Source organism: Durotheca rogersii (assembly GCF_024521655.1).
Source record: "Durotheca rogersii strain YMJ 92031201 chromosome Unknown GGS23scaffold_1, whole genome shotgun sequence".
NCBI classification, from domain to species: domain Eukaryota; kingdom Fungi; phylum Ascomycota; class Sordariomycetes; order Xylariales; family Xylariaceae; genus Durotheca; species Durotheca rogersii.
Genome location: NW_026251232.1, coordinates 1,485,529 through 1,509,868, shown reverse-complemented (window position 1 = coordinate 1,509,868; position 24,340 = coordinate 1,485,529). Strand labels below are relative to the sequence as shown.

General features: G+C 49.0%; 7 protein-coding genes across 7 annotated transcripts; 4 read left to right on the top strand and 3 right to left on the bottom strand.

Moving 5' to 3' along the window:
- The first annotated feature begins 1,255 nt into the window (after positions 1-1,255).
- On the top strand, positions 1,256-2,736 carry GGS23DRAFT_544649 (alpha-galactosidase A). Its single transcript, XM_051514926.1, has 2 exons — positions 1,256-1,616; positions 1,677-2,736. Exon 2 carries the CDS (start codon positions 1,732-1,734, stop codon positions 2,575-2,577), a length of 846 nt encoding a protein of 281 aa, XP_051376955.1. The 5' UTR covers positions 1,256-1,616; positions 1,677-1,731; the 3' UTR covers positions 2,578-2,736.
- An 882-nt stretch (positions 2,737-3,618) lies between these two features.
- On the bottom strand, positions 3,619-5,936 carry GGS23DRAFT_544648 (fungal-specific transcription factor domain-containing protein). The gene is made up of 4 exons (XM_051514925.1): positions 5,510-5,936; positions 5,076-5,420; positions 4,703-4,980; positions 3,619-4,621 (listed from the first exon to the last, which is right to left on the bottom strand). The coding sequence occupies exons 1-4, from the start codon at positions 5,544-5,546 to the stop codon at positions 3,767-3,769; spliced, it is 1,515 nt and encodes a 504-aa protein (XP_051376954.1). The 5' UTR covers positions 5,547-5,936; the 3' UTR covers positions 3,619-3,766.
- Positions 5,937-6,427: 491 nt separating this feature from the next.
- On the top strand, positions 6,428-7,578 carry GGS23DRAFT_592030 (short-chain dehydrogenase; the record flags this gene model as incomplete). The annotated part of the gene is made up of 5 exons (XM_051517822.1): positions 6,428-6,472; positions 6,545-6,703; positions 6,765-6,868; positions 6,948-7,264; positions 7,388-7,578. The coding sequence occupies 5 exons, from the start codon at positions 6,428-6,430 to the stop codon at positions 7,576-7,578; spliced, it is 816 nt and encodes a 271-aa protein (XP_051376953.1).
- Positions 7,579-14,102: 6,524 nt separating this feature from the next.
- On the top strand, positions 14,103-16,860 carry GGS23DRAFT_544645 (major facilitator superfamily transporter). The gene is made up of 6 exons (XM_051514924.1): positions 14,103-14,864; positions 14,928-15,241; positions 15,310-15,571; positions 15,634-15,807; positions 15,868-15,887; positions 15,939-16,860. The coding sequence occupies exons 1-6, from the start codon at positions 14,637-14,639 to the stop codon at positions 16,642-16,644; spliced, it is 1,704 nt and encodes a 567-aa protein (XP_051376952.1). The 5' UTR covers positions 14,103-14,636; the 3' UTR covers positions 16,645-16,860.
- A 260-nt stretch (positions 16,861-17,120) lies between these two features.
- GGS23DRAFT_544644 (uncharacterized protein) lies at positions 17,121-17,641 on the top strand. Its single transcript, XM_051514923.1, has one exon. It carries the CDS (start codon positions 17,249-17,251, stop codon positions 17,543-17,545), a length of 297 nt encoding a protein of 98 aa, XP_051376951.1. The 5' UTR covers positions 17,121-17,248; the 3' UTR covers positions 17,546-17,641.
- Positions 17,642-17,747: 106 nt separating this feature from the next.
- GGS23DRAFT_544642 (alpha/beta-hydrolase) lies at positions 17,748-19,303 on the bottom strand. The gene is made up of 3 exons (XM_051514922.1): positions 19,131-19,303; positions 18,604-19,078; positions 17,748-18,550 (listed from the first exon to the last, which is right to left on the bottom strand). The coding sequence occupies exons 2-3, from the start codon at positions 19,009-19,011 to the stop codon at positions 18,206-18,208; spliced, it is 753 nt and encodes a 250-aa protein (XP_051376950.1). The 5' UTR covers positions 19,012-19,078; positions 19,131-19,303; the 3' UTR covers positions 17,748-18,205.
- A 2,887-nt stretch (positions 19,304-22,190) lies between these two features.
- Positions 22,191-23,745, bottom strand: GGS23DRAFT_544639 (uncharacterized protein). Its single transcript, XM_051514921.1, has 3 exons — positions 23,505-23,745; positions 22,976-23,450; positions 22,191-22,900 (listed from the first exon to the last, which is right to left on the bottom strand). Exons 1-3 carry the CDS (start codon positions 23,625-23,627, stop codon positions 22,854-22,856), a joined length of 645 nt encoding a protein of 214 aa, XP_051376949.1. The 5' UTR covers positions 23,628-23,745; the 3' UTR covers positions 22,191-22,853.
- Positions 23,746-24,340: the final 595 nt, after the last annotated feature.

The window sequence follows — 24,340 nt, the reverse complement described above, 5'->3', positions numbered from 1 at the left end:
GCAGCATCAACAGCACACAAGTGTCAACTCGCTCTCGAAAACGGTATTATCAGTCCCAGAGGCGAGGAATGGGCATTCGAGGCTCGCGATAAAGTATATGCGCAAGGCGGCTTTTTGGAATATTTTCGATGATGTAAATAGGCATAGCTCTTGTGGAGATCGAGTGATGAAGGTAGCCACCGGCCAACCAAGCTACCGGAGGCTGCTCGGAGAGGAGGCTACTTTAACAAAAGAGACTCGTAAGGACATATGTATTGCAGCTAGGCTGTCTACAAAGTGTCCAAGTAGAAGGCATCCAGAAAGCGAACAAATTCCCCGGGCTTCCCAACGTACAATTTCCATCGTCTCAATGCAGCTCCCAGTTCACAAGCCCTGCCTTACTCTTCCACAATCTTCCCATTTTGGTCCACGTATTTCACTGGCGCGTCTGGCTTGACCAGGTGCTTTGGACAGCAGTTGGTCGAATCCTTGCCCAATCCTTTGGTAATCGGATCACATTTAACGTTGGTTCCTTGTCGCTCCGGGCACTGGATGAACTCCATCTCCTTCTTGCAGCCGCATGTATATCTGATAAATTTTGACGTACACATTTCTTGACTGGCAGGATACCGCAAATTAGGCCAGGTTAAGATTTGGGCGATAACTGTCCTCTTACGATATTGGATATTTGAATGACTTGTACAGATTTGCCAATAATCAATTCAGACGGCTATGCTGAAAGCAAAGCTGCACTTGCGCTATCGAGATCTTGGGTGTTGGTGGTAGTGAGTGGCCGATTCTGAACGCTTGATTGTTGCTGGTGAAATGAAAAGTGGGATTGAATGGTTGAATGCGACACTATCACTGTTAAGATGATGTTCCGAGGAGGCACAATTTATAGCTGTCTAGCCACGGGATGCCTCGGGTCCTAGCTTGGGTGTTGGCTGCAAGGTGTCTAGAGCTGGGGTTGATGGTTGCCGTCCGGACCTGCAGCAGATCGTCAGTCATCGCAGTCCCAAATACACATAGGCGCAACGGTTATTCGAGATGCCCTCAACTCCACAAAGCCAACTTTCAGCGGACCATTGGTTCGGCTGTCTTTGTTCTCGGAGAAGTTGGGTTGGCAACAAAAGATAAGAGTCATTGGCACACGGCGAAGACCATGGCAGGCTAGCCTGGCGCTCATACCGCCTGCATTGAGCGCGCGACTTGCATAAAGGTCCGCTATCGAGGCAGAGACCAAGCCAGGGCGTGTGGCTCGAGACTGAGGTTTTGGCGTTAAATAGCCGCCGCAGGAGATGACGCGAAATCAATGGCCCCTCACAGCAGCTATCACAGTGGATTTACTAAAACTTGCGACACGCCAAAATGATGAATATAACAACGGCGACAGGTTATCCCTAAGGTGCAGAGATTCTCCGGGTCTTAGCCCGGAATCCCCCTGCAATCCTTCTTTGACATGGGTTGTTCTTTGTGTAAAAAGACGTGCATGTCGGCCGACAGTTTTTCACCTCGAAAACCAGCTGTAGCAGCAATCTCTCCTCTCCACAGCAGCCAGAAAACTACCCTGACATTCGAACGCCGCTCCTCCCCGCAGGAGAAAAAGAAAGGAGAGAGAGAGAGAGAGAGAGAAGGAGGCATGGCGACGGCAAAATGATTCTCGAATTATACATGTACTAACCCTGCATCTCTTCTAGGTTTAACTTTTCTTCAGACATAATATCCGCCGACAGTCCTATAGTAAGCGGTCTAATGGTGACAATGTCTAGCGATAAAGCTACAAACCCGCCAATGCAGCCGATCATTCTGTCCACGGAAGTGGACGATGACGATTCATGTGAAAGCGAATACAGACTGCGAATCGGAAGCCAAGTCAAATATCTTGTCATCTCTCCCGGAACCTTTGACAGAGACATGCTTTCATCCCCCCTGCAGTCGTTACCCCGTCTTCCTTATGACGAGGAATGGACCGTGGCGCACATCTCGCGAGATAAAACCAGCGGCGACTTGAAAACTTCCATCTTGAACCGAACACTAGCCGGCGTCAAGTGTGGATGGCATCATACCAGGGTTGATTGCCTAGAGTTGGAGAAGACCAAACAGCTCACGGCAATGGTTTTCGAAGCCGTCGTCCCACATTCGATCCTCCCAATCACTCTCCTATCACCAGCCACAGCGATCGCTAAAATAGCCCGTTTCGAATGGGAGCTGCCTCGTATCGAACAAGAAACGAGAGCATATCAATTGCTTGAGGGTTCTGGACTGGCCCCGCGCTTCCTCGCCCATGTCCATGAGAGTGGACGCATCGTGGGTTTTCTATTGGAGAAAATAGAGGGACGCTCTGCTTCCTTCCAGGATCTGAGCATTTGCGAAACCGCTCTGGGAAAACTCCACGAACTGGGACTCGTACATGGGGATGTGAACCGATATAACTTTCTTGTCACGGAAGAAGGGGTGAAACTACTCGACTTCGAACGCCTTCAGGAGAATGCTAGCCCCAACTCGATGAGCAAGGAGATGGAGTGTTTGCGTGCCGAATTGGTCGACGAATCAGGACGCGGCGGAGGTTTCATTTTCCATGACGATAGCGAAAGCTGAAGACACACCTAATATCCCGGGGATCTGAATGCGCCGTTTTTGGGGTGTGTGATTACCTGCGCTACATCGTGGTGACTGAAGGATACAGGTTGAGATCCAGACGGTGAAAATATAAGTACACGACCCATATAAACACTCATCCGAAACCCTGCAAGGACCGCGCACCACTGCCCTGGTAACTCTTTAAACTGCTAGGAATACGTTACGCCCTTAGGATTTTACGCCAACCATCGCGACCTTAGACCTGCGTAACACCTTTCAATAGTCTTCCCTGTCCTGCACTTTTCTTGCTCATTCGTACGCGCGTAAATCTGCACACATAAGCGTAGCTCACCTGAAAAATCTACGTAATATGAGTCGAATGAGGGAGGGAGCAGGGCCCGTACCGAAGTTAGGCTTGTATAGGATGCGAAGTTAGCTGCAGGAAGGATACGGTGGCTTCGTAAGGCTTATAGTTACACTTAACTAATTTACATCTCCGCTTACCTTAATGAGCCGGTATAAAAAGGCTTAAAAATAATATGTTACGTAGATCGGGAGAGCTCCGTAGGGGCTGAAGTTACCCTGCTATGGGAGCAAAGGAAGCTAGGGTGAGGATGTTAAATTAACTAACTAGCTAACCAGGAAGGAAATGATCAAAGGAGATACGAGCTACCTATATATATACAATAGGGAGCTGCGAGCTATGTTAACGAGCTCGGTTAGATAAGCGAGTAACCAGTGAATAAGTAAAGAGCTAGGCATGGGTGGCTCTCTACGTGGCATAATAAATAATGCTTATGTCTTTTTATTAAAAACCCCCATTGTTTATGTTACGTAGCTGTCCAGAGCAACGCATGGTAGGATAGGTTACGCATACCGGGAGCAATGGAAGGAAAAGGGAAGGAAAGCTTCTAAGGAGTGAAGAGTAGGTTAGATATATATAGAAGTGCTCAGCGGTTGAGGTAAGCTAGGTTGCTCTCTACTAGAGGCGTATATCTACACAATAGTTTAAGAATTAAATCTTTATTCAATGACCTCTCTTACTATTCGGACATGAAGTAGTTCTTATATGATTTATTAAATAGTCCCAAGACCGCCAAACTGGCTTTTCCACGGCTGATCTGAACTGTGAAGATGTTACGGACCAAGCGAGCTATACAAGCCCACATCTCCGAAGAGGAGGTATGTATGTCTATAACGAGCTTCCTCAAGCAAACGGCGGCAACACGCCGCCCAAGCTGATCACGCCCGTCATCATGTCTAGATACTCAACCACTCCCTCTCCTTCGTCGATGAGATCGCTCTGGCTCCAGATAGCATGTAGCAAGGTCCGCGCGCACTCCATCGACCTCGCCGCCGGGTTCTTCTCCGTCCGCGCCACTAGGTCTAGGATTATCATCCTATCTTCGTCCGATTTCGCCTCAAATCCGATGATCAACAGCGGGAACGGTTGCTTGCAATACGGAAGCGAGCGTAAGAGGGAGAGTCCCGCCCCAATGTGGTCGGCGACGTCGCAGGCGTCATCGGAGGCGATGCCCGATGCGCGTATTAGGTAGATCAAGGTTGCAATGCGGCACAGCCTGTTCGTTACAGCGCTGCTGTTTGTGTCACCCACCGAAACCGCTAGCGATCCCGCCGCTGGTGTGCGGGTGTCAGACGGACAGTTTGAGGTCGGGCCCTGCTCGAGTCTGCGCTGCATGTCGCAGATGCGGCTAATATACTTTGAGCACTTACTCCGGGGATCCGAGGGCGATTGGACTATCGCGCATGCTTCGGACAGCAGTCGCAAGGTGTCGTTGCGCCGTTGCAGCCGAAGGCAGGGCACCGGGTGTGTGGTGGATAGCGAAGAACACCGAAGCAACACCCTTTCTGACGACCACGCTTCCGGTCGCCAGTGTCGCAGGCTGAACTCGGACAAGACTTCGTGGTAGTAGGCCCAGTCGAGAAGGGCGGAGAGATCGGGGTCTTGGCCAAAGGGATCAAATGTCAGGTTGGCAATGGCGTTCGTCGCACCAGCAACACACGTGAGCCATTGGTTCGATGCTGAAGAGTTTGTGTGAATCTGCAACGCGCGGCATGTCAGTCGGGCACCCTGATAGGGCCTCATTATCAGCCACAGAAGAGGGCCTGTGATGGTGCTTACCTCGAATATGCACAGGAGCATGCCCGCGGCTACGTGTTGAGCGGCATTCGTGAGAGTGATGCCATCCTCGGCGGAGGCCATCAGAGCTCGAATCGCGCATAGCTTCAGGCGCTCCGATTGCCAACTGAGTCCGTGTCGTAGCAGCGTCGACAGGGCCAGCATCGACTTCCTCACGGCAATGCACGAAGGCGAGTCGCTTGACAGCGCGATTCGCATGAGGATGCTCCCCAGCGGCTGCTCGCTGAAGGTAGTCAGGATTTGTGAGACGGCGCCCTCGACTTTGACCCAGGATCCGTCAGCACCACGTCAAACAGATAGGGGGCGCGTCGACGGGATGTTTGGCGCAAAAGCTACACGTTGAATCCAGACTCACAGAAATGTAATAAGTCCCTCTCCCCCCCTGTCATCCCCAAGAGGAGGGTGGTTGACAAGGCGGGGCGAAGGCGTAACTTGAAGGCTGCTACACTAACGTCTCGATCCAAACCAGCGAGATGATAGAAGACACCGACATCCCAAGACGTCGCATGAACCCATCTTGCTCTTCTAGTGCTACGAGGTCGACTCTTCCGACCTTTCTCGGGATCTGGCCCGAGTATTAATCGCTTCTTATCATTGCCTCGGGGCCAAGACAGGCGAAGGTTGTAACCCTGGCAAACCCGATTGGATCGCAGACAGGTCGAACATGCCGGAAGACCTCGGTCACAGCGAACCTTTCGATCTGATTTCACGTCAACACACAGGTGCCCGGCTAAGTATCGTCCTTGGGAACTTGGTCACAGGCGCGATGTGAGGAGGAAAATGCGGTACCTATGCATGTCCCGCATCGTTTTCCGGATGCTTTCATGATGGTGAGAGGCTCGCAATCGATACAATTCTGCAGCGCTGGCCACCCAGACTGCCCAGTGCGCTTCCCCGGCGTGTGGCGCTTCTGTTTTCTCTGGTGTAATATTCTTGTCGTGTAGCAATATCACGAGTCACGAGGACGCGTCCATCACTCTAGTATGACGTGGAAGAGGGCGGCAGAAATGAGGAATCGAAAAATATCGTTGCCGACGACAAAAGTGGTGGGTAAACAAGGCCAAAGCTCGCAAATACTTTCCAGTGAGCCCGGAAGCGATTATTTAAGCCGTAGGTAGGTAGTTTCTTCCGGGGCTATAGTCGCGCCATGTCCGTCTCCGAGCGAGCCGTAAATAATCATCGCGTCTGCTTCTGCCTACGGGGCCGCCGTAATCGATGTTCGGTAGCTGGCAACTTTTTGCGAGGCGAGCGTAATCAGACTTGGGTATATGTGGGGTTGGTGCATTCAGTCCATCCAGTCCATCCCGGCGTGGCTTACGGTGTGGACGGTGAGGCATTGATCACGACTCAGCGGTGCTACGGTGAAACACAACTTTTTGCGAAGCTAATGGATGCGCAACCCAGCGATAGTGGGGTTCGCGCTCCTTGGGATCAATTTCTAGTTTTAAAGGCATATGTTGCTTATAAATGTCTTCCTTAAGCTTCGATGTTGTCGAACTCTGGCTGCCCGTACTAGAGTCGATCATGGTCGCGATAGAAGTCAGGGGTGGTTGGAAAGCGTTATCCAAGAGGTCTATATAAGTCGATGCCGGACCTACAGCTGACAGACCCGTTATGTCCTTCTCGCCATCATCCTCATCGTCACCATCCGCGGCCGCATACGATCCAAGACGCTACCTCGCCGAGAGCCTTATTCACGTACCAACCATGCCTGTCTCGTACCTCATCACCGGCGCCTCTAGAGGCATTGGCGTATGTGCTGTCTTCTCAAGCACGTCCAAACCCTTGGTTCACTGACAACTGACAATCGTGGCACTGGTGCAGGCTGGATTCCTCAAACAACTTTCCCGGGACCCGAACAACTTGATAATTGGCCTCGTTCGTGATAAGGTGGCCACTGATAAGAAGGTCGCTCAGGAGCTTGGAGATCTTCCCAACGTCCACATTGTTCAAGGGGATATTACCAACTACGAAGAGCTGGAGGTAGGAATCCGAACGACTCTGATTATGTGTAGGCAATGCTGACCCAACGCGTTGATTACAGCTTGCTGTCAAGGAAGTCTCCCGCATAACCGAAGGAACCCTCGACTACATCATTGCCAATGCTGGTGTGGCAGGCCGCACGGGGAACCTCCCAATCAATATCCTGTAAGGCCGACGCGGGGGAGTATCAGAGCGTCCGCCGGATAACCCACCGCCACGTACTTACTAACATCCCGTCACTTAGCGCCGAGAAACGTGAGGACCTTGAAAAGGACTTCTTCTACACTTTCAACACCAACGTTATCGGCAACGCGAACGTTATAAACCTGTTCCTGCCCTTCGTGCTTAAGGGAAAAACCAAGAAGGTCATCGCCATCAGCTCGGCACATGGAGACCTCGACCTAATTCGCGACCTCGGCATCGAAGTATCCGCGCCGTACGCCGTCAGCAAGGCCGCACTGAATTGCCTCATCACCATGTACGACGCCCACTACCGTCCCGAAGGCGTTCTTTTCCTGGCCATCTGCCCCGGGTTTGTCGATACTGGGGTGCTTGACAATGGTGAGTGTCCCCCCCCCCCCCGGCCTTCCTGATACCCCCGCAATAAAAAATTCCCTTGCTTCCTTCTTTCTTTTCTTCCGGTGGAAGCAATCGTTGACCCGACTCGCAATTCCAATGACGTAGTCTCGGAGGAGGAAAAGCCGTATGTCGAGAAATTGGTCGCCAGCTTCTCCAAGCACTCTCCAAACCCCAAGAAGCAGTCACCGGAAGAGGCTGTCAACAATGTCATGTCTGTTGTGCAAAAGGCGAGCATAGATAACGGCGACGGAGGCATGTTCCTGTCTCACCTCGGCAGCAGAACTCAGTGGCTGTAAGGAGTAGCACTATCGGACCCCCGCTTACATGGCAGACGAAAGGTGGTGTATACAGAACGTCGGATTGCGCACTAAGCGTTTTTAAACCACTGCAAGCGGCGGAAGGAGGTATTTTCTGTACCACGAATAGCCGGGAGCTCTTCTATTCTGCACATGGCGCGAACATGAACCCCTCCTTGGTCCCCCTTCTCAGAAATCGCTCGACCTTTGGGCACATACGAAATCTCAGCGCGGAGAGCTAGATCCATACTCTTCTATATATGCACATGGCCGAGGAACAATAACATCGTTACACAAGTCCCGGGTTTAACCTAACGGTTAGCTAAATGGGTGATCGATGGCCATAACATATTAGGCATTGAGTCGATTTGAAAGCCATATACCCAAGCCTACACTAGTAAAGGGTGGGATATGGGTGTCCATGTTCACACTCTCCCGTAACACCTGGTCGAAATTTGCTTTGTTAGAGACTTAAAGACGGGCTAATTTCAAAGCAGTAGTGAAGACTTGCAATTAAATATCCTGCCTCATGCACCTGTGTCACCTCCACGCGTATTGGGGCATCTTCAATCCACTAAGGGTATCCTACCTCAGGGACCCTACACGTCTCGTGCGAGATCCTTCCGGTGGAATTATTTCTTCCATTCCTGTTTGTGTCTACTTTGAATATACGACTGGTCGACGCAACGCAATGGTACTTCATTCCTTACTCTAGTACTGTTCCCGTGCCCCCCCCAGGCTGCGTCTGGGGAAAGCTGGGGATGCTTTATTGCGTGCTGGCATGGATCTATAAATTTCTAGGGCGCTACACCCGTTAGGTGGTAGCTGTGTGACATCACCTTCTCTCACAGCGAATAGTTGCTCTGTAGCCGACTTGTATCCGTGGTATCCCTTGCGTCAAGCCGCAAGGCAAAGACGAACTAGTTGATTGATAATAATGAAACGAAAGAGGCTTGGTGTTAGCAGATTCGTGAGAACTTCGGTATTTCGAACGGTGACAATCAATTGCCTTGGAAGCGAGTCTCATTGGACCATGTCACCCTTACTTCGGAGGTTTCTATTCACTGTACATTTAATAGCCAGTGCCAGCGCCTAGATATATGGGACACGACACTTACGAAGGGGTTCAGATGGATAGTATTTAAGAAAAAGAGGTTATTCTAGAGTCTTTTTTGACCATCGGAGAAGGCTGGTTACCGCGCAGGCAGACCAGCCTCCTCACAGCTTAAGTAAAAGTCAACAACAAGCGGTGCTACTCACTCACTGCCAACTCAGATACCATGTCCCTCTCTGACGCAACAATATACGTACGTATGATAAGTACTCCATTCTAACAGGAGGGCCTGAGACTCAATCATTCTTATTTGCATTATGCCCACGTAGTACAAGGCACATCCGACTCTATGGTTGCAACCTTTCAGGCTTGCATAGACACCCAATTTTCAAGGCTCCATCGGTTCCTGCTACGTGCACACATACAGGGCTCCTTGGAGTCGTGGAGGGTACAACTGGGCCGCAAACATGGCCCCCAGACAAGCTTCGTGGCATCGCACCTGGGCGAGTAGCCACCGCGTGAAGGGGGTGCGCCGGAATCATTTCGGTCGGAATTTACGGTTAACCCATTAATCGGTCCTTTGTCCGATAACCAGCCGTTGGCGATCACTTTCGTATCAGTCGCATACTAGCACGTATTATTTTCATTTTTTCGGCTGATGCAATAGTCTGCCGTGAAACTTCGGTGGGTTGTCCAACATAATAGCGTTGCAACATCCACTGTCGCATGTGCTGGGTTACCACTGTGGCTACGCCCTCCATCATGCGGAAGTCCTAGCGAAACCTCTCCGCCGCCATCGCCTTATGTAATTTATATTACGTGCCTACTAATGTGGCGGCTTGTGTTCCCATGGCTCAACCCCGTGTGTCAGCGCTTCGCATTGGTTTAACGCGGAGGGTGAAACGAACTTGGCACCTCCTCGCGCGCTGTCTTTCACCTGGCTACACGGCCCTACTTGGGGGCCGAGCTGCGATCGAGGCTCGCGGCTCGTATCAATATTCGAAATGCCGCAAGATGTGCTTGCGAGTAGTCAATAGGTGTTATCTCGGCACTTTGCAGCTGTCACTTCTTTGGCTCTTTGGCGGAGACTGCCTCGCAACTGTCTCGGTACACGACACACACCTGAACACCCACGTACAAGCGACAGCACCTCGTAGCTCACATACGATCATAGGGCATTCAGGTTTGCCTACTACTGTCCGATCTCAGGCGCTGCCCGCGACCCCCACGACTATCCTTAGGATTGCGTGTAGATGCGGTTGGCTACCTAATCACCCCACCCCCTTCCTTCGGCCCCATCCATACATTCTTCACTTGGAGTTGGGGTGCCCTCGCATTCTACTCCAGTGAGACCTTAGGAAATTGTCTAGTTAATATTCGGTGCAGTTGGTTCATTGCCGTGGAAATCCTCTGCGAGAAGTCCTTCCTCCTGCAGCTTCTCCGAGTGGCGAGGGGATGTACAGTCGAGGCACAGACATCAGACCCCGCTGTTCCCAACATCGTCACCGCGACCCGATGACCGAGTGCAGCCGCCTGCGCTGTACACCATATCGCTAATAACGAGGCTCGGCGTCCTTCTGTAAGATTACGGTGGTAATACTGTGTCCCGGCGCGTTCCTTGTCGCATTCCGTTCGCAAACAAGGCTGCCAGTTAATATATTTTAAGTGCTCTTGTGGAGCAAATTCTCCTGTGTAGCCTTGTGCAGCCCACGATGGGGATGTAGGCGCCTACGTTTCCATGTGGCAACTGCTGGTGGCAAGGGATGTTGGTGCCGCCCTCTCTGAAGAGTAATGGTCCGCTCCTAATGTGCACCCGCCACGTCAGATACAGTGCTACACCGTACCGGTAGAATCGGTAACGGAGAAAGACGAGATGACATGTCGCGGTGGTTTTCACGAAGATGGCACGGAGCAAGGAGCAGAGGTCAACAAATACTGGATATGAACGATGGTTCTTGAAATGTAAGCTTAGTGTCGTTGCTGTAACCTGGAATACTCAGCTGCGCAGAATATTACAGTAGTCTCTTTGCCTTATTGGTCCCTAGGACCTTCCCTCCTCCCTTACGACGAAGTAAGGAAGAACATGTTATACCGAACGTCCCTGAATCCTGTTGGACTTGGTTGCCCAAGGATATTTGGGCGTAGAGAGGTCATTCAGGGCCTCGTCGGGTAGAATTGTGATCCCAGCAGTGAATTGGGTGGTCATCAAAATGCCGCCTTCTGGCCTTCGCACCTCCTCCTGGTCTTGCCGACCTCGGCTGGAAGTAGGCGGGTATCTCACCAAAGGCAGTGCGCTGTCTTTGATCCTATGGTATACTTTGCTAGCCTTCCAGTGCTCCGACCTCGTGAGTGATTGCGGGGATGGCCACCCTGGCCGCACGGCTCCGGAAACGGAAGACTCATTTGAAGGATAGAGGCGAAGTAGTAGTGAATTCACGAACCGACGTATCGAATCCTTGAGGAGGAATGCTTTGGTCATAGCCGGGGCACAAAGCGCAAGGAACTGGCACGTCATTTCAGCCAGAGCCCACTGGTATATCGCACTGATGGTATTGGTTGCATCTCTCGAGTTAAGGAATTTGAAGGTCGCAATCGCACGGCATATAGATGATACCAAAGCCCTAATAATATTGCTCAAATTTCAGTCCATCAACATCTATAGTGTAATAGGAGGAAAGGGAAGGACAAGACGGAGGGGCAGCTCGAAGTCTTACAGCAGGCCCACGAGAAATATTAGCGAAATGCCTGCTTTGTTTTTTGTCGAAATTTGAAGGTTCCAGATGGCATTTTGGGGAAGAATTAAAATGGCCGTGATAATGATCGGGCTAACCAAAGCTCCAGGAACGTGGAAGAACCCCAAGTTAATACAGTAGCCGTCGAGGAGGGTTTTGTCCCAGATCAGCCGGTGTGGGACGCAGGACATATTCTCCGTAACTATGACAGCAGTATTTATCAGAGAGCTGAGTGTGAGTATAACTCTGCAAGCCCAGTAGAGGGAATTGCGTGTTCCAACGGGGACAAAAATCCGGCCCAGTTGTATCAAGATAGCCGCCTTCCCGAACCCGAGGGCAACGGCACAAAGATTATAGGCAACGTGATGTATCTGCAGAATTTAATATCAGTTAACTCAATAATCAGATGTGGTGATGAATCGCGGCAACGAACGAAAATCTAAATACAACATACATACAAAACATCAGGGAGGTCTCTAAGACGAATATCCCACTGGTGTGTGAAAGACCCAATCAAGTTGATTGACTGGTAGGCATAATAGATAGTCCCGACATACGCTCCCTGTTGACACGAATGTCAGTAATCGCTACTGAGGAGCCTATCGTGAGAGGTCGCCGCACTAAGCTAATCAGTCCCAGGACTACAACCGAGCAATAAGTTAACCAGCCACCTCAAAATCACCTGTTTAGAAAGGTCTGACTTACGGTCTTCGAGGAGGAACTCTCTCAAATAAAATGCTTTAGCATAGGCCCTAAATAGCACAGCCACGATCGTTACAAACAAACATATGGCGTTCGTAAAGTGAGCAATATCGTTACGATTCCAGGGACTGTCGAAATTGGGTTCTACGCCTGGAGGCGGACTCAGCGAAGGTCCATTCAACAAGCTTTCAGATAACGAAGGACGCTCAGACATAGTTGGGAGTCGGGCCTACCAGGAAGACGTGGTGTTGACGAGACGCTGCCTAGAGATTCTGGGAATCAATGGCCTTAAAAGAGCGAGCATCTCCGAAGAGGAAAGGTACGAGAAATATTTACAGATAGAGGGAGGCTAAACGGAGCGGCTAGACACATTTCCGTCCAGAGCTTCAATGTTGCTCAACTAGGACTTCCAAATGTGTAGGCAAAGAATCTGACGTGCAGGAACAAATCTACATGTAGATAGGCCGTCCCAGGTTTCCAGGGTTCAGCACGTTGTTGGGGGACTTAACTGCTACAGGATTTTCCAATATGTGAGGCACGGCAGGACAGGGTGGTGTAGGGGGCACGGTGTGTCGAGAAGAGCATAGATAGCACAATGGCAGGCCCGCCTTTCAAAATAACCCTGGATATACGTAGATAATATATCTGTATGGTAGTAAGTTCTCATAGAATGGGTAGTGATGGCGGAGTCGTTGGGGACAGAAGGTGTCTCCGTGAGTAGGGTACGTTTAACGAGATGAAGTATTGTCACGTAGTAATTGAACCAGCCTATATAAGCCTACATACCGCAAAGCGTGAATGTAGGCGTCTACGTTTTACGCGACAAGTATAATATGAGCAGTGTTGGAAAATTGGGTAGTAGAGTAACACGTATGACTTCACATAACAATCACTTCATAATATACAGTGGTAGATCATCCTCGAGGCACTAATGAAGTGGATTTTGGGCGAAATATCGACGGAGGCTCTCACGTTGTACATGGTCAGCATGTGTCTAGCATCGCCTTTTTATACACATCCAATAGGTTCTTAACGTTGCCGTGAAGAAATGATGCGTATGAGCGATACTACTATATGTAGCCCGAGATTCATACAGTATGTTGTGCCGATCGCTTCGTTGAAGATAATCCAATAATAAGGGCTTAAGTCCTCCACCACGAAGAGGAGGTCCACGGAGTAGGACTAATACAATACCTACCTAGGTGAAATGCGCTTATCGCTCTTAAGAAGTGTTGAGTACAACGTAGACGCCCACGTTCTACGACTTGTAAACATAGGCTTATATTGGAAGTATTTCCGATGTGACGGAAGGACATGTTGTTCAAATGGGGCATCAGAAAGTCGTGCCCTTCTGTCGTGGCTGTTTGTCCTCCGCGTATTGTGATATTAATTATTACCGTAGAGTAGCGTTAACCGGCGATCACTCCTGTGGATGGTCACGTGGGTGATGGTAAACGAAAAAAGATCCCAGATTCTACCAACATGCCCACATGTCACAGGTGCGCTTGATAAATTGGCCAGCCTGCCTTGCGTTGTATGCATCCGGCGGCCATATTTATTTGGTTGCGCCCATGCTCGGGCCATGCATGTTGGAAGTAAAGAATCGGTACGGAAATGGTTGTCGGTCCTGGTTCTGTTTCCAGCCAACAAAGCTTGCCCCGTCGCGCTGGGTATCATTGAGTGCTCCTCCTCGGGCCGGTGCATCTCCATCGTGATAATCACCATGATTCGAAGCTACGAAGTCAGTAATGGGGAATTTTCATATGGTATAAATGACCATGGTAAGACTCTCAGAGGTAGCGTGTGGGAAACGCGTCGCCAAGGAGCAACGCATAGGTGTTGGGAGAGGGTGGAAATCATGAAGCCGTCAATAGGCCGCTTACTATCCTCTGGGCGACTATCCTGTCGATCGACTACACGGTGCGAATGGTACTAAAAATACGATTCCCGTCTTATATGCATGTACTACACCGGTAGGTAAGCGTCGCACATCGACCAGGGCATGTAAGACTTTCAAACGTGGTGGTAGTCTGACCTGTGAGGCTACACCAACCCAACGCCCAGATATCAATCGTGCGTTGGTTGCTAATACACCTCTCAATAATACGATATCAGGCTCCCGGCCAGCCGCCAACCTGCATTTCGTTTCTTGCGGCGTAGACGTCGCGAAAATGTCGTCTAGTTTGTATCACCCCCTAATATCACCGTGGCGATGATCCAAATGCTCGGCGTCTTTCGCCTTACAGGGCGCCGAATGAACACAGCCGGCCCCGACGAAATTGGGGACTCGTAGAGGCTACGCTGTTCACACCCTCCAGCCCGCCGCTATACTCGCTGCACTTCTTATTATCCAGTGATATAATAGTCAGAATTGACCCCTTTACAGACCACTGGTGCATAGATGCGGCATCCACCAACACTGGGCCAACACATCCTGAGTTCGTCGGGCAGTTATATAGGCCTCAGTTCTACGCAGGACATACAAGTTCCGATCTAGCCTTTGTCATAAACCTCCGAGAGCAAAATCTCACGACAGCTCTGCTAACTTCTTCACGACTCTCAGAGCAATCATGGGTGATTTACAGAATGGCCTCCCTGCCCTGGACGGAGGGAGTGCGGTTTTTAAAGATCCCAATGCTGTCCAGCTGACTTCCAACGAGACGTCAAGCAAGACGGACGAAGGGACGTCGGAAGAGACTTGGTCTCCATCCAAGCACGAGAAGGCTATCATCTACACTCTTGCGTTCCTCAATCTCATCGTATCGCTGGATGCGACCATCATCGTTACCTGTTTGGCGGTAATAACCTATCTCGCACACGCTCCACGTCTTCTACGGCATCGACTAACCTTGTTGCGCCAGGCTATAGTTAACGATATCGGTGGCACGACCACCGAGGCCTTCTGGATCGGCACATCGTATCTGCTCGTCAATGCGGTTTCCATGCCCATGATATGCTCTATCAGCGACGTAATCGGCCGTCCGATTTGCCTTACCTTCTCCCTCGCGGCCTTTACGGTTGGAACGATCATCTGCTGTGTTGCACAGAACATGACTACCCTACTTGTTGGGCGCTGCGTCCAAGGCGTCGGTGGCGGTGGTATCCATGCGCTGAGCTTGGTTATCCAAACAGATTTTATCCCTCTACGATGGCGTCCAAAGTGGTACGCCACGACGTACGTATCTATGCTTCCCCTATTTCGTTCCACCATGAACCTGCCATTGTTGACGCAGACTTCACCAGGCTCGGAGCGTGGGCTCTTGGTCTTTCGCTGGGCCCCATTATGGGCGGAGCTATCGCCGAAAACACCACATGGCGCTGGGTATTTTACCTGATGTTCCCCATCTGCGGCCTCGGGCTAGTTGCCGTCCCCTACCTCCTCACACTACGACCGAAGAAGGCCAGTGCGCAGGAGAAGTTGTCTAGAATCGATTGGATAGGAAGCCTGGCTTTTACTGGCTCCACGACGGCTTTCCTCATTGCAATATCCTGGGGTGGCACACAGGTATGAACCACCCGGCACTTGTTGGCTGCTCTAGTTATGGTTAACGATACTGCTATGCTCAGCACCCGTGGGACAGCGCGGCGACGTTGGCACCCCTGATCATAGGGTTTCTAGGGATAGTCGGTACTACCCTCTACGAAATATTTCTAGCCAAGCACCCTTTCCTCAACAAGTCACTATTCCATGACATAAGCTCTATTGCTACGTACATCGCCGCAGGGGCGCAGGGAATACTGGTAGGTCGTCCTGTTTACCGCCACCTCGAGCATAAGTGCTGACCACCACTGTCTGAGTAGCTTTATGGGACCATCTACTAGTAAGCTAAACATTCGTCTTCCGTGATCTCACTTGTTAACGCTCGTTACAGTGGCCCGTTCTATTTTATGTCAGTGAAGGAATACAGCCCCATGAATAGTGGCGTAGCCCTTTTGCCGATGCTCTTGCCTTTCGCTGTGTTTGGGGCTGTGACGGGACGCCTTGTCACTCACTTCAATAGCTTCCGTTGGGCCATCTGGGGCGGCTGGCTTGTCGGTACCGTCGCGACGGCTATGTTCGTGGCATGGCGAATCAACGAGAGCCGACCGGTATGGATCATCACCCTCCTCATCGCCGGGTCTTCGCACGGAACCATCCTCACGGCCCAGAACTTTGCTTCTCAAGCCATGTGCAAAGACGGCAATGAGGGCGCTGCGGCAGCCATGTACATCTTCGTGCGCCAATTCGGGATGGCAATCGGCGTCGGCATCGGCTCTACAGCCTTCCAGAACGTCATGAAAACCCAACTCGGCAATTATGGATTGCCCACGGAAATCGCCGAAAATGCTGAAGCTTACATGCCGACCCTCCATAGTATGCCCGAGGGGCAGCAACGGGACGAGATCTTTGACGCTTACAAAGCAGGCTTCCAAGCGGTCTTCGCCGTTTGGCTTGCCATTTCCGTTCTTATTCTCTTCGCCTCCCTGATATTCATCAAACGCGCCGATATGAACAGAAAGCTAAATAGCGAACACCAGCTAGATAGTGAACGCATGACAAGGCACTGGGGAAAGCGAGGCGCCAAGAATGATGTCTAGACACAAGTTGGCTGTCCCGCTTGTTGCTTCCCTGTGCTCAATCAGGCACGGAAGAAGCAGTACGACGATAATCAGATGGACAATTAAGAATTTGTAGTGAATATTACGATTGCGGGGACTGATTGCAAAGCTGGATGTTTTACTCAGGTTGTTCACCCATAAGCGGTGCCGGTTACATAGGCTTCTAAAATCAAGGCTAGTTATACTACGTACGGCATGACTAGGAGACAAAACTCAAGCACAGAAAAATTCATTTCCGTTCCTAGAGATGTCACATAGCCCTTATAAATCTATATCCCAAAGTTGTTGAATGTAGACGCTTACGATTAACGCAACAAGAGCTGAGTTCTTTCCGCTTTTTAATGGCAATCTTCAAGCGCCGATAATAACCGTCGGTAGAGGTTTGTCATGCAAGCCTTCTTTTCTGCTGACCTCCGCACTAAGACAGCGGGCTAAGTAGCAACTCTCCGTTAGCTCAGACACCACCCGGGCATTGGCTTTTGACGACTCGGGTAGCAACGAAATAGGATACGAGGGGGTTAACGAGGTAGAGAACGAAGACGACAAGAATGATGCCGAGTATTAAAACCTGCCAGTAGCTTGTATGCTCGATGGCCTGCTAGCCAAGACTATTCTCAGCATCCAGAACCCGCCAGAACGAACAGTCTGTGGCAGGACGACCTCTCGCTGCAAAACACCATGGCTGACAATAAAAGACGCCATAACAGTCGTCATAGATCTCTATGGGCTGCTACGCAGCTGCCCAGGTTCCTCTACGGAGCAGCTCGGGAAGAAGAATCGCGTCGTATATGGGGATGAGACACAGGAGGATTTAGCGGCAGGACAAGAAACCGAACCCAATGATGGTCTTCACAATAAACGCAAAAACGAGCTCTACTAGATCCATCTCGTAAAATATGAACCGACGCAGCTGAGAAAAGTATACTCAGATCAATGTCTCGACTCTAGACTGGGTGGGGCAAGGCAGTCGCTGATGGTGCGTTAAAAGTCGATTTCGTGAGGGCTATTATTCGCTAAGCTAACGGATTCAACTTACAGCGGACCGACGCACCGGTGAATGATATTCATAGGAAGAGTTTACTGCACTACTAGTGGATTTTATTATTACGTTCTAGCCTAGCCGTGCTTAGATATTCGCACAAAGATCTAACCTGGTTCCCTCGCTTTATTATAAGCAACCCTGCCAAGCTTCAAGTCTCATGGCTGGCTTGATTGTTCGAACCAAAGAGCTGGCCTTCTCCACTAAGCCTTTTCGGTCGTCATCCTGGCATTATTTCACCTTTCTCGTCTACTACATACCTGTCATTGTACAGGTGAAAGCTTCCTGACTTGCATACCTATATATGGCGTGTGCTAGTGTTAAGTGCTAGTTGGGAAACTTCGGTTGACGCGCTAATATAGCTGTTATCCGTTGGTTTATATTTAGGGTTTTCACGAGTTCTCTAACTCGATAACAGGAGACATCCCCCCCCCGGCGTATATCCGTACCGTCAGTTCCCTATACCACGGTGTCAGAGGCTACACCCCAGAAACGCTGAAATCACGCACTCTCAATAACGTGCTTAAGAATTTTCGCCGTGCTGTCAGGCTGACTGATGACAGGGACGTGACCACTCTTGCTTATATGTAAGACCGGTTCCCTACCACTTGACTTTTTCACTGTTTCTATCATCGCGTGCTGGTATGGTGGCGGCATAATCTTGTCGTCTTCGCACACGATGTAGTGAACTTCGACGTCGTTGTAGCCGGGATAGCTCAGTTTCTCCTGAAAACTCGCTATAGACTGCTGGGATAGCATCCTCCCCCATTTCAGGGACTCCTCTTCGGGAAGGTCGGAAAAGGTTTGGGGGGCGTTGGCCACCGGATCTATGCTCATATAATCATCCTGACTAGAACTTAGCGTCGAGCGAGATTGGTGAGGGGGGGATATCGACGTACATTCGCGGTCACAAAGGTCGGCAAAGTGCCCCCGAACGTGTCCCAGTTGGAGGTGCCGACGGGGATGACGACCGACGCTAAATAGACGACTTTCTTTACCCCGCGATCCTTACCCGCCGCCCTTCGCGCAGTATGGGACAGCTTCTCGAGACTCTGCGTCGCGGGGATTCCGCCATACGAATGCGCCATCAAGACGACTTCTTTGCCATCATCGAGTAGTGCCGACGCTACCCGTGAGATTTCATTGGCATCGTCTGTCATTGTTGCTGCCCGTTTCCCCTGATGGTGACCGACGGACGGGAGGTCGACAACGACCGAGGGAATTCCGTGGCTCTCCAAGCGGTCTTGCAGCAAGATATAGAGCTCGGAGGGCGAGAACGAGCCCGGAACAATGACTACGGTAGCCATTTTGACATTTGAAATTTAAGTGCGATATGCGTGGTCTCCTTTCGCGTTATCCAAAGTGGCTACTAACCTGTCGGTAAATTAGCTGCGAGCGATGAATTGAATGAGGAGCTGAGGTTGACAAAGGCGATAAATGCAAGTGATTTTATTACGTAGGCACGATAGGATCGATCATCCTCATCGCTCCAATCTTCTCCAAGAGCCACAAAACTGCCCCTCAACGTAGGTTTCACGGTTCGCACCTCATCCGTTGCGCCACGGTGCGGGGGGAGGATCAGGATGCGCAACCCTCCCGATATATTTTTATGTCATTAACAGCAGAATTTGCCGCAAGTAGCTAGCCTCGGCTAGGATGATAGAAAAGGACGCCTACGTCGTGGATGGAGGCCACCAATCTTAATAATTAAACACCTCTCCACCTCGTCATAGAAGGGGGAGACGGGTAGCCTGGCTTAACCAGGCTCGTCCACCTGCCTATGTGTTGCATGAAACGTAGGTATCAAGCACCCTGTTCTTTTGCGTATTTTGGTCTTAGCTTCACCGTGGGCCGTTACCTGGTATAGATTTACGTAGGTGGTCTTCCTAGGTACACTTGACCCTATCCTTTGTCAGGTGCAGCGCCATGACAGGCGTTGGTAGGATACATATCACAGCTAGGTGGCCAGCTTGAGAGCACATGCATTTCGGACCTCTCGAGTTTCGTAGTACAGGTGCTCTCCGTTCCTCATAGATATTCGCGGCATCTCTCTTGATAATTCCAGGCGGATAACGACCTGTCAACATTTCCGTTTAGCACAGCGGAATAGCGCGCACCAGCCTTAATTAGCAAATACGGAAAGTATGGTATCGGCACATCAGGATCAGTGCCAGTGCAGCGAGGATCAAATATAAACATAACTCTCTAACTTACCACCCACCTCGTATTTCCGCATTGCACTTAGAATCAATCGACCTGGTAAACGAAGCGGCTGCCCTGTGCATGGCGTTTTGACGGAGGGTAGCCTAGTCCGTTGCTTGCACATGCAAGTCCCCTATACCTAGACGAAGAACACATGCGTAGTAAACCGTGCCCTTCAAGCGGCACAGTCACTATAGACGTATCCCTGTTAACCCACTGCCTTATTTCAACTACACGGGGGCTGAACCAAGCAGCCGATCTGTCTCGGCGTTGAATCCTACCTACTCTTCTCCCGCGATGTCATCCTGTATTACGTAACGCTGCAGCGATAGCTACTTGTTAATCACACACGACCCGCCCCGGTGAGACGTTAGGTTGAGGTGGCAGGGTGGAGGTTATGGCAGTCGAATAACTCGAGACAGTCTAATACAAATGGTTCGTGGATGGCGAAGTGGCCGGACTTGGTAGAAACTAAAAAAAAAAGGATGAAATGAAGTATATACCTCTCGGCTACAGACTATGAAAATCTCCAAGGTACATAATAATAACCGCTTTGAGCAACTCTGGGGGATTATATTAGTAGGAAACTATGAATTAAAGAATCGGCCAATCTCATTTCCGTCTCCTCATACGGATTTTGCCTCAGAGGGTTTCGTCGAGTAACGTAAGTTAGGTTACCGCTTCACGAGCCACCCCTTCGCGAGCCGGGTATTTTATATGGGTTTACATACAAACGATTTATCCCCGTAAAAAACCGGGAAAAAATCGGAAAATTCCGAAACTTACTTACGTAATTAATTGGCTTAATTAAGTTAACATATGAATTTTTCGAATTTTCTGCTTACTAATATAAGAAGTTATATACGATTTTAGGTTTTTTGAAACTGCACTAACAGTTTGCTATATAATTTATTAGTAAATCTGTTAACTATGCTCTATATCAGCCTCTGAACCTATTTTTTTTACGGTAATAGAGTGGGTCTATTACCTAATCCTTTATACTATAGATAGAATGATGATTAAGATTACGTAAACTTTTTTCCTTTTATTTTTCTGATTTTTATTAAATTAAATAAGTCTTAAAAATGTTGATTTTTAGTGTTCTTTTTTAGAACTTCTTTGTATGGAAAAATAGGATAGTCGGAAAGGTGGAATTCTTACTATGAAAATAGGTACAATTTTAGAAAGTTTTAACCTGCTCAAAAACGTGGTTTTTTTAAAATAATAAATTAAATAAAAACGAAATCAAAGAATAAAAATAAGATTACTTAATACTAGCCATTCTTCTATTTATAAAATAAAGTATTAGGTAATAGACCCACTTTATTACCGTGAAAAAAATAGGTAAACATGTCGATATGAGCACAGTTAACAGGGTTACTAATAAATTATATGGCAATCTGTTAGTGCAATTTCAAAAAACCTAAAATCGTATATAACTTCTTATATTAGTAAGCAGAAAATTCGAAAAATTCATATGTTAACTTAATTAAGCCAATTAATTACGTAAGTAAGTTTCGGAATTTTCCGATTTTTTCCCGGTTTTTTACGGGGATAAATCGTTTGTATGTAAACCCATACAAAATACCCGGCTCGCGAAGGGGTGGCTCGCGAAGGGGTAGTCTAGCTTATCGTTTAAACCTAATTCAGTAAAGAATATATTAAATAATGTACTGGAAAGCATTTTAACTAAGCTCCCTTCAAACTTTTCTAAACAAATCTTTTTCTCAGTTAAGAGTTATGTATAAATATAATTTACTAATTTAATTCGGTAGAGAAATATGAAGTTATCAAAAATCTTCGGGGTTGTATTTTAAGCAATAAACATATATTACGTAGATCGGGAGAGCTACTGAACAGGAGCAGCGTGGGCACGCTGTTGGAGACCCGTAAAGCAATGGCTACCCAACTGCCAATAACTGGCCCAGTGCTGATCGAACTAGATCACAGCTGTAAACAGCTATGATCAGTTGATCGGCCAGCTGAAACGGCAGCTGGGAAAGGATAAGAAAGACAATGGAAGCTAGAAAGGCATGTTGAAAACGAGTGGTCTACTGCCTGCAGAATGAGGACTATAGGATTGCTATCTGATGAAGGTTGTACGATGAGAAACTGAGTGTAAGACCCATATAAATACCCATTAAAACGCCTACATGGCCTAGTCCCACCGCACTACTACATTATTATCACGTAGATCGAAGAAGCTACGTATGGTGCGAGAGCGCGCGCGAGGAGCTATCTCACGAGCAACGGGAGGAGGAGCAAAAGATAGGAAAAGGTCTTCTTCTATCTAAGAACTAGCTAATGGAATGGAAGCAATAGGAGCGTATATATAGGAGCTCCTATTACTGAGGTAAGCAACGAAGAGGAACAACCTAAGGAGCAACCTCTACGTGATAATTATTTATTCGGGGGATTGAGGTTCCATTTTCTTTTATGAAGACTTTTGGGTTCGGACGATAAACACGTTCGCGTTGAAAAAAGATTTTGTCTCGGAATGTAAAGGATATAAATTTAATACTCCCCCCTGTTTCTGAGCACCCTATATACATTACTTTTACCACCAACTTTGTCCAGGCGCGGTCGACGAGGGGTATGCTCGCCCAGATTCTGGCTGGAAGCCCTAAGCCAACTTCTTCCTTAGATATGACCTAGGGATCGGTATATTTATATCGTTCAAGATCTCACGGAGAAAGGACGTTATCAGCTCGGTTAGATCACAGGTGCATTGCGCCCTGGTGTTCCTTTGTAAGAATCGAGGAGAGTGTGTTTCTTCGCAGGTCTTTATTGCCGTCGCTAGACTATGTCCTGAGAGAAGTTGCGGCGCCAAGTCAGAAGCGTAAAGGGGCTCCAGGCGCTTTATAAGGGCGCCCAAAAGAAGACATCGGCATTCATAGGAGCACCCTATCGAATCGTCTTGCAGGCCGGCTTTTAGTGAACGGAGTCTCTAAGCAAGCTTCGCTGCTGCTGCAACCCTCTTATTGTTCACCTTCTCTGTATTAATCGTCAATTAATTGTAATAGGTGGTATAATATTAACGGTCATAAATAGAAGGCAGCTGTGACTTACCGACGATACTTCTTGGAATCGGAAGCCCTAGATCCTGCATTTTCCCGGGGCAGCACTGGACTGCAGTATACGTGAGCTTCTTAAGAAGCAGATTGGCATTGAAAACGTGAGAAACCCATATCCACAGAATAAGGTCTCTGTTGTAAGATGTGGGAAGAGCAGGGTGCAGACGTGCGATCCAAGTATTGCTAAACGGCTCGACAGCCTCGTGGAATTCGAAGTAATCGGCCACGACGGCAAGTTTCGACAGCATCTCCAGAGTTACAATGCAAGGCACTTTCCTGTTTCGAAGATGGACGATGTTCAAAACGATTAAGAGCGCCTCAGTATCCCAATCTTCAACAGAAATATGAAGATATCCGTCAGCCTTCTTTTTCTCATCCCATCGGTGCCGCATTTTTGTAGACCTTGCCGAAGCTAGAGATAGGTGTCGTGAAGACACACGGAATGTTACCCGGTCGGGGTTTTTAGTCTGCTGTTCTTCTGAGCTCAATTCAGCGCTGGTATCTTGAGAAAAGGAGCCGTTTACATTGAGAGCAGTGCTCGACGTGTTTGCGTCGTCATGATGCCATACAGCAAATGGAGCACCCGGATTTTCCAGAGTAAGAATCATATCCCCATTGGGATCTATAATATGATCTGTATCTGTCATTTTCCGCTACGGAGCGGTGTTGAGAGCGTAGATCTAGGTGGACTGCACAGGTGGTGATGGTTGCAATGCGTGGAATCCGGGGAATGTAAGGTATCGGTCGATGTTGAGGATGGCGAACTCCCCTCCCGCTCTTCTCCCCCTTCTCGCCCATACTTAAGTACGTATCGAGGATTACATAATCACGGCACAATTGTGCGTTTTGGTGGCGGTTCCTTTCGTGGCCTCGCTGCCTTAATCGTAAGGCACGCAAGACGAGTTGAAAGGTAAACCTAAGTTGATCAATTGAAGGTGTAAAAACTAAACTGCTAAAAGGGCTTCAATACAGCGTTTTACGAACAGTTAGCTGTTGCGTGTTTTTTCTTCAATTCCACCAATCACAGGCCTCCATTCTGGATCCCGCCACTCTATTCACTGGCCTAATATTGACTGCCAACGGCACCTTAGGAGATAAGCCAATATTCACTGTAAAAACGGCAACATTCAAACCTGAATCCAGTTGACATAAATAAACTGTCAATTGACAGTTAGCTCCTGATTATTATCTTAATAGATCAGGCACGGGTTCGGCATCCTAGCAATTCGCATACCTACTAGTTGATTAGGTACTTACCTACTGGTATCGTGGGATCACAGGAAGCGAGCCAGCCAAAACGCACACTGTTGTTGATATTATGCAACACCCGTTAATTTCCTGGCTGCTTGAGATGACCGGC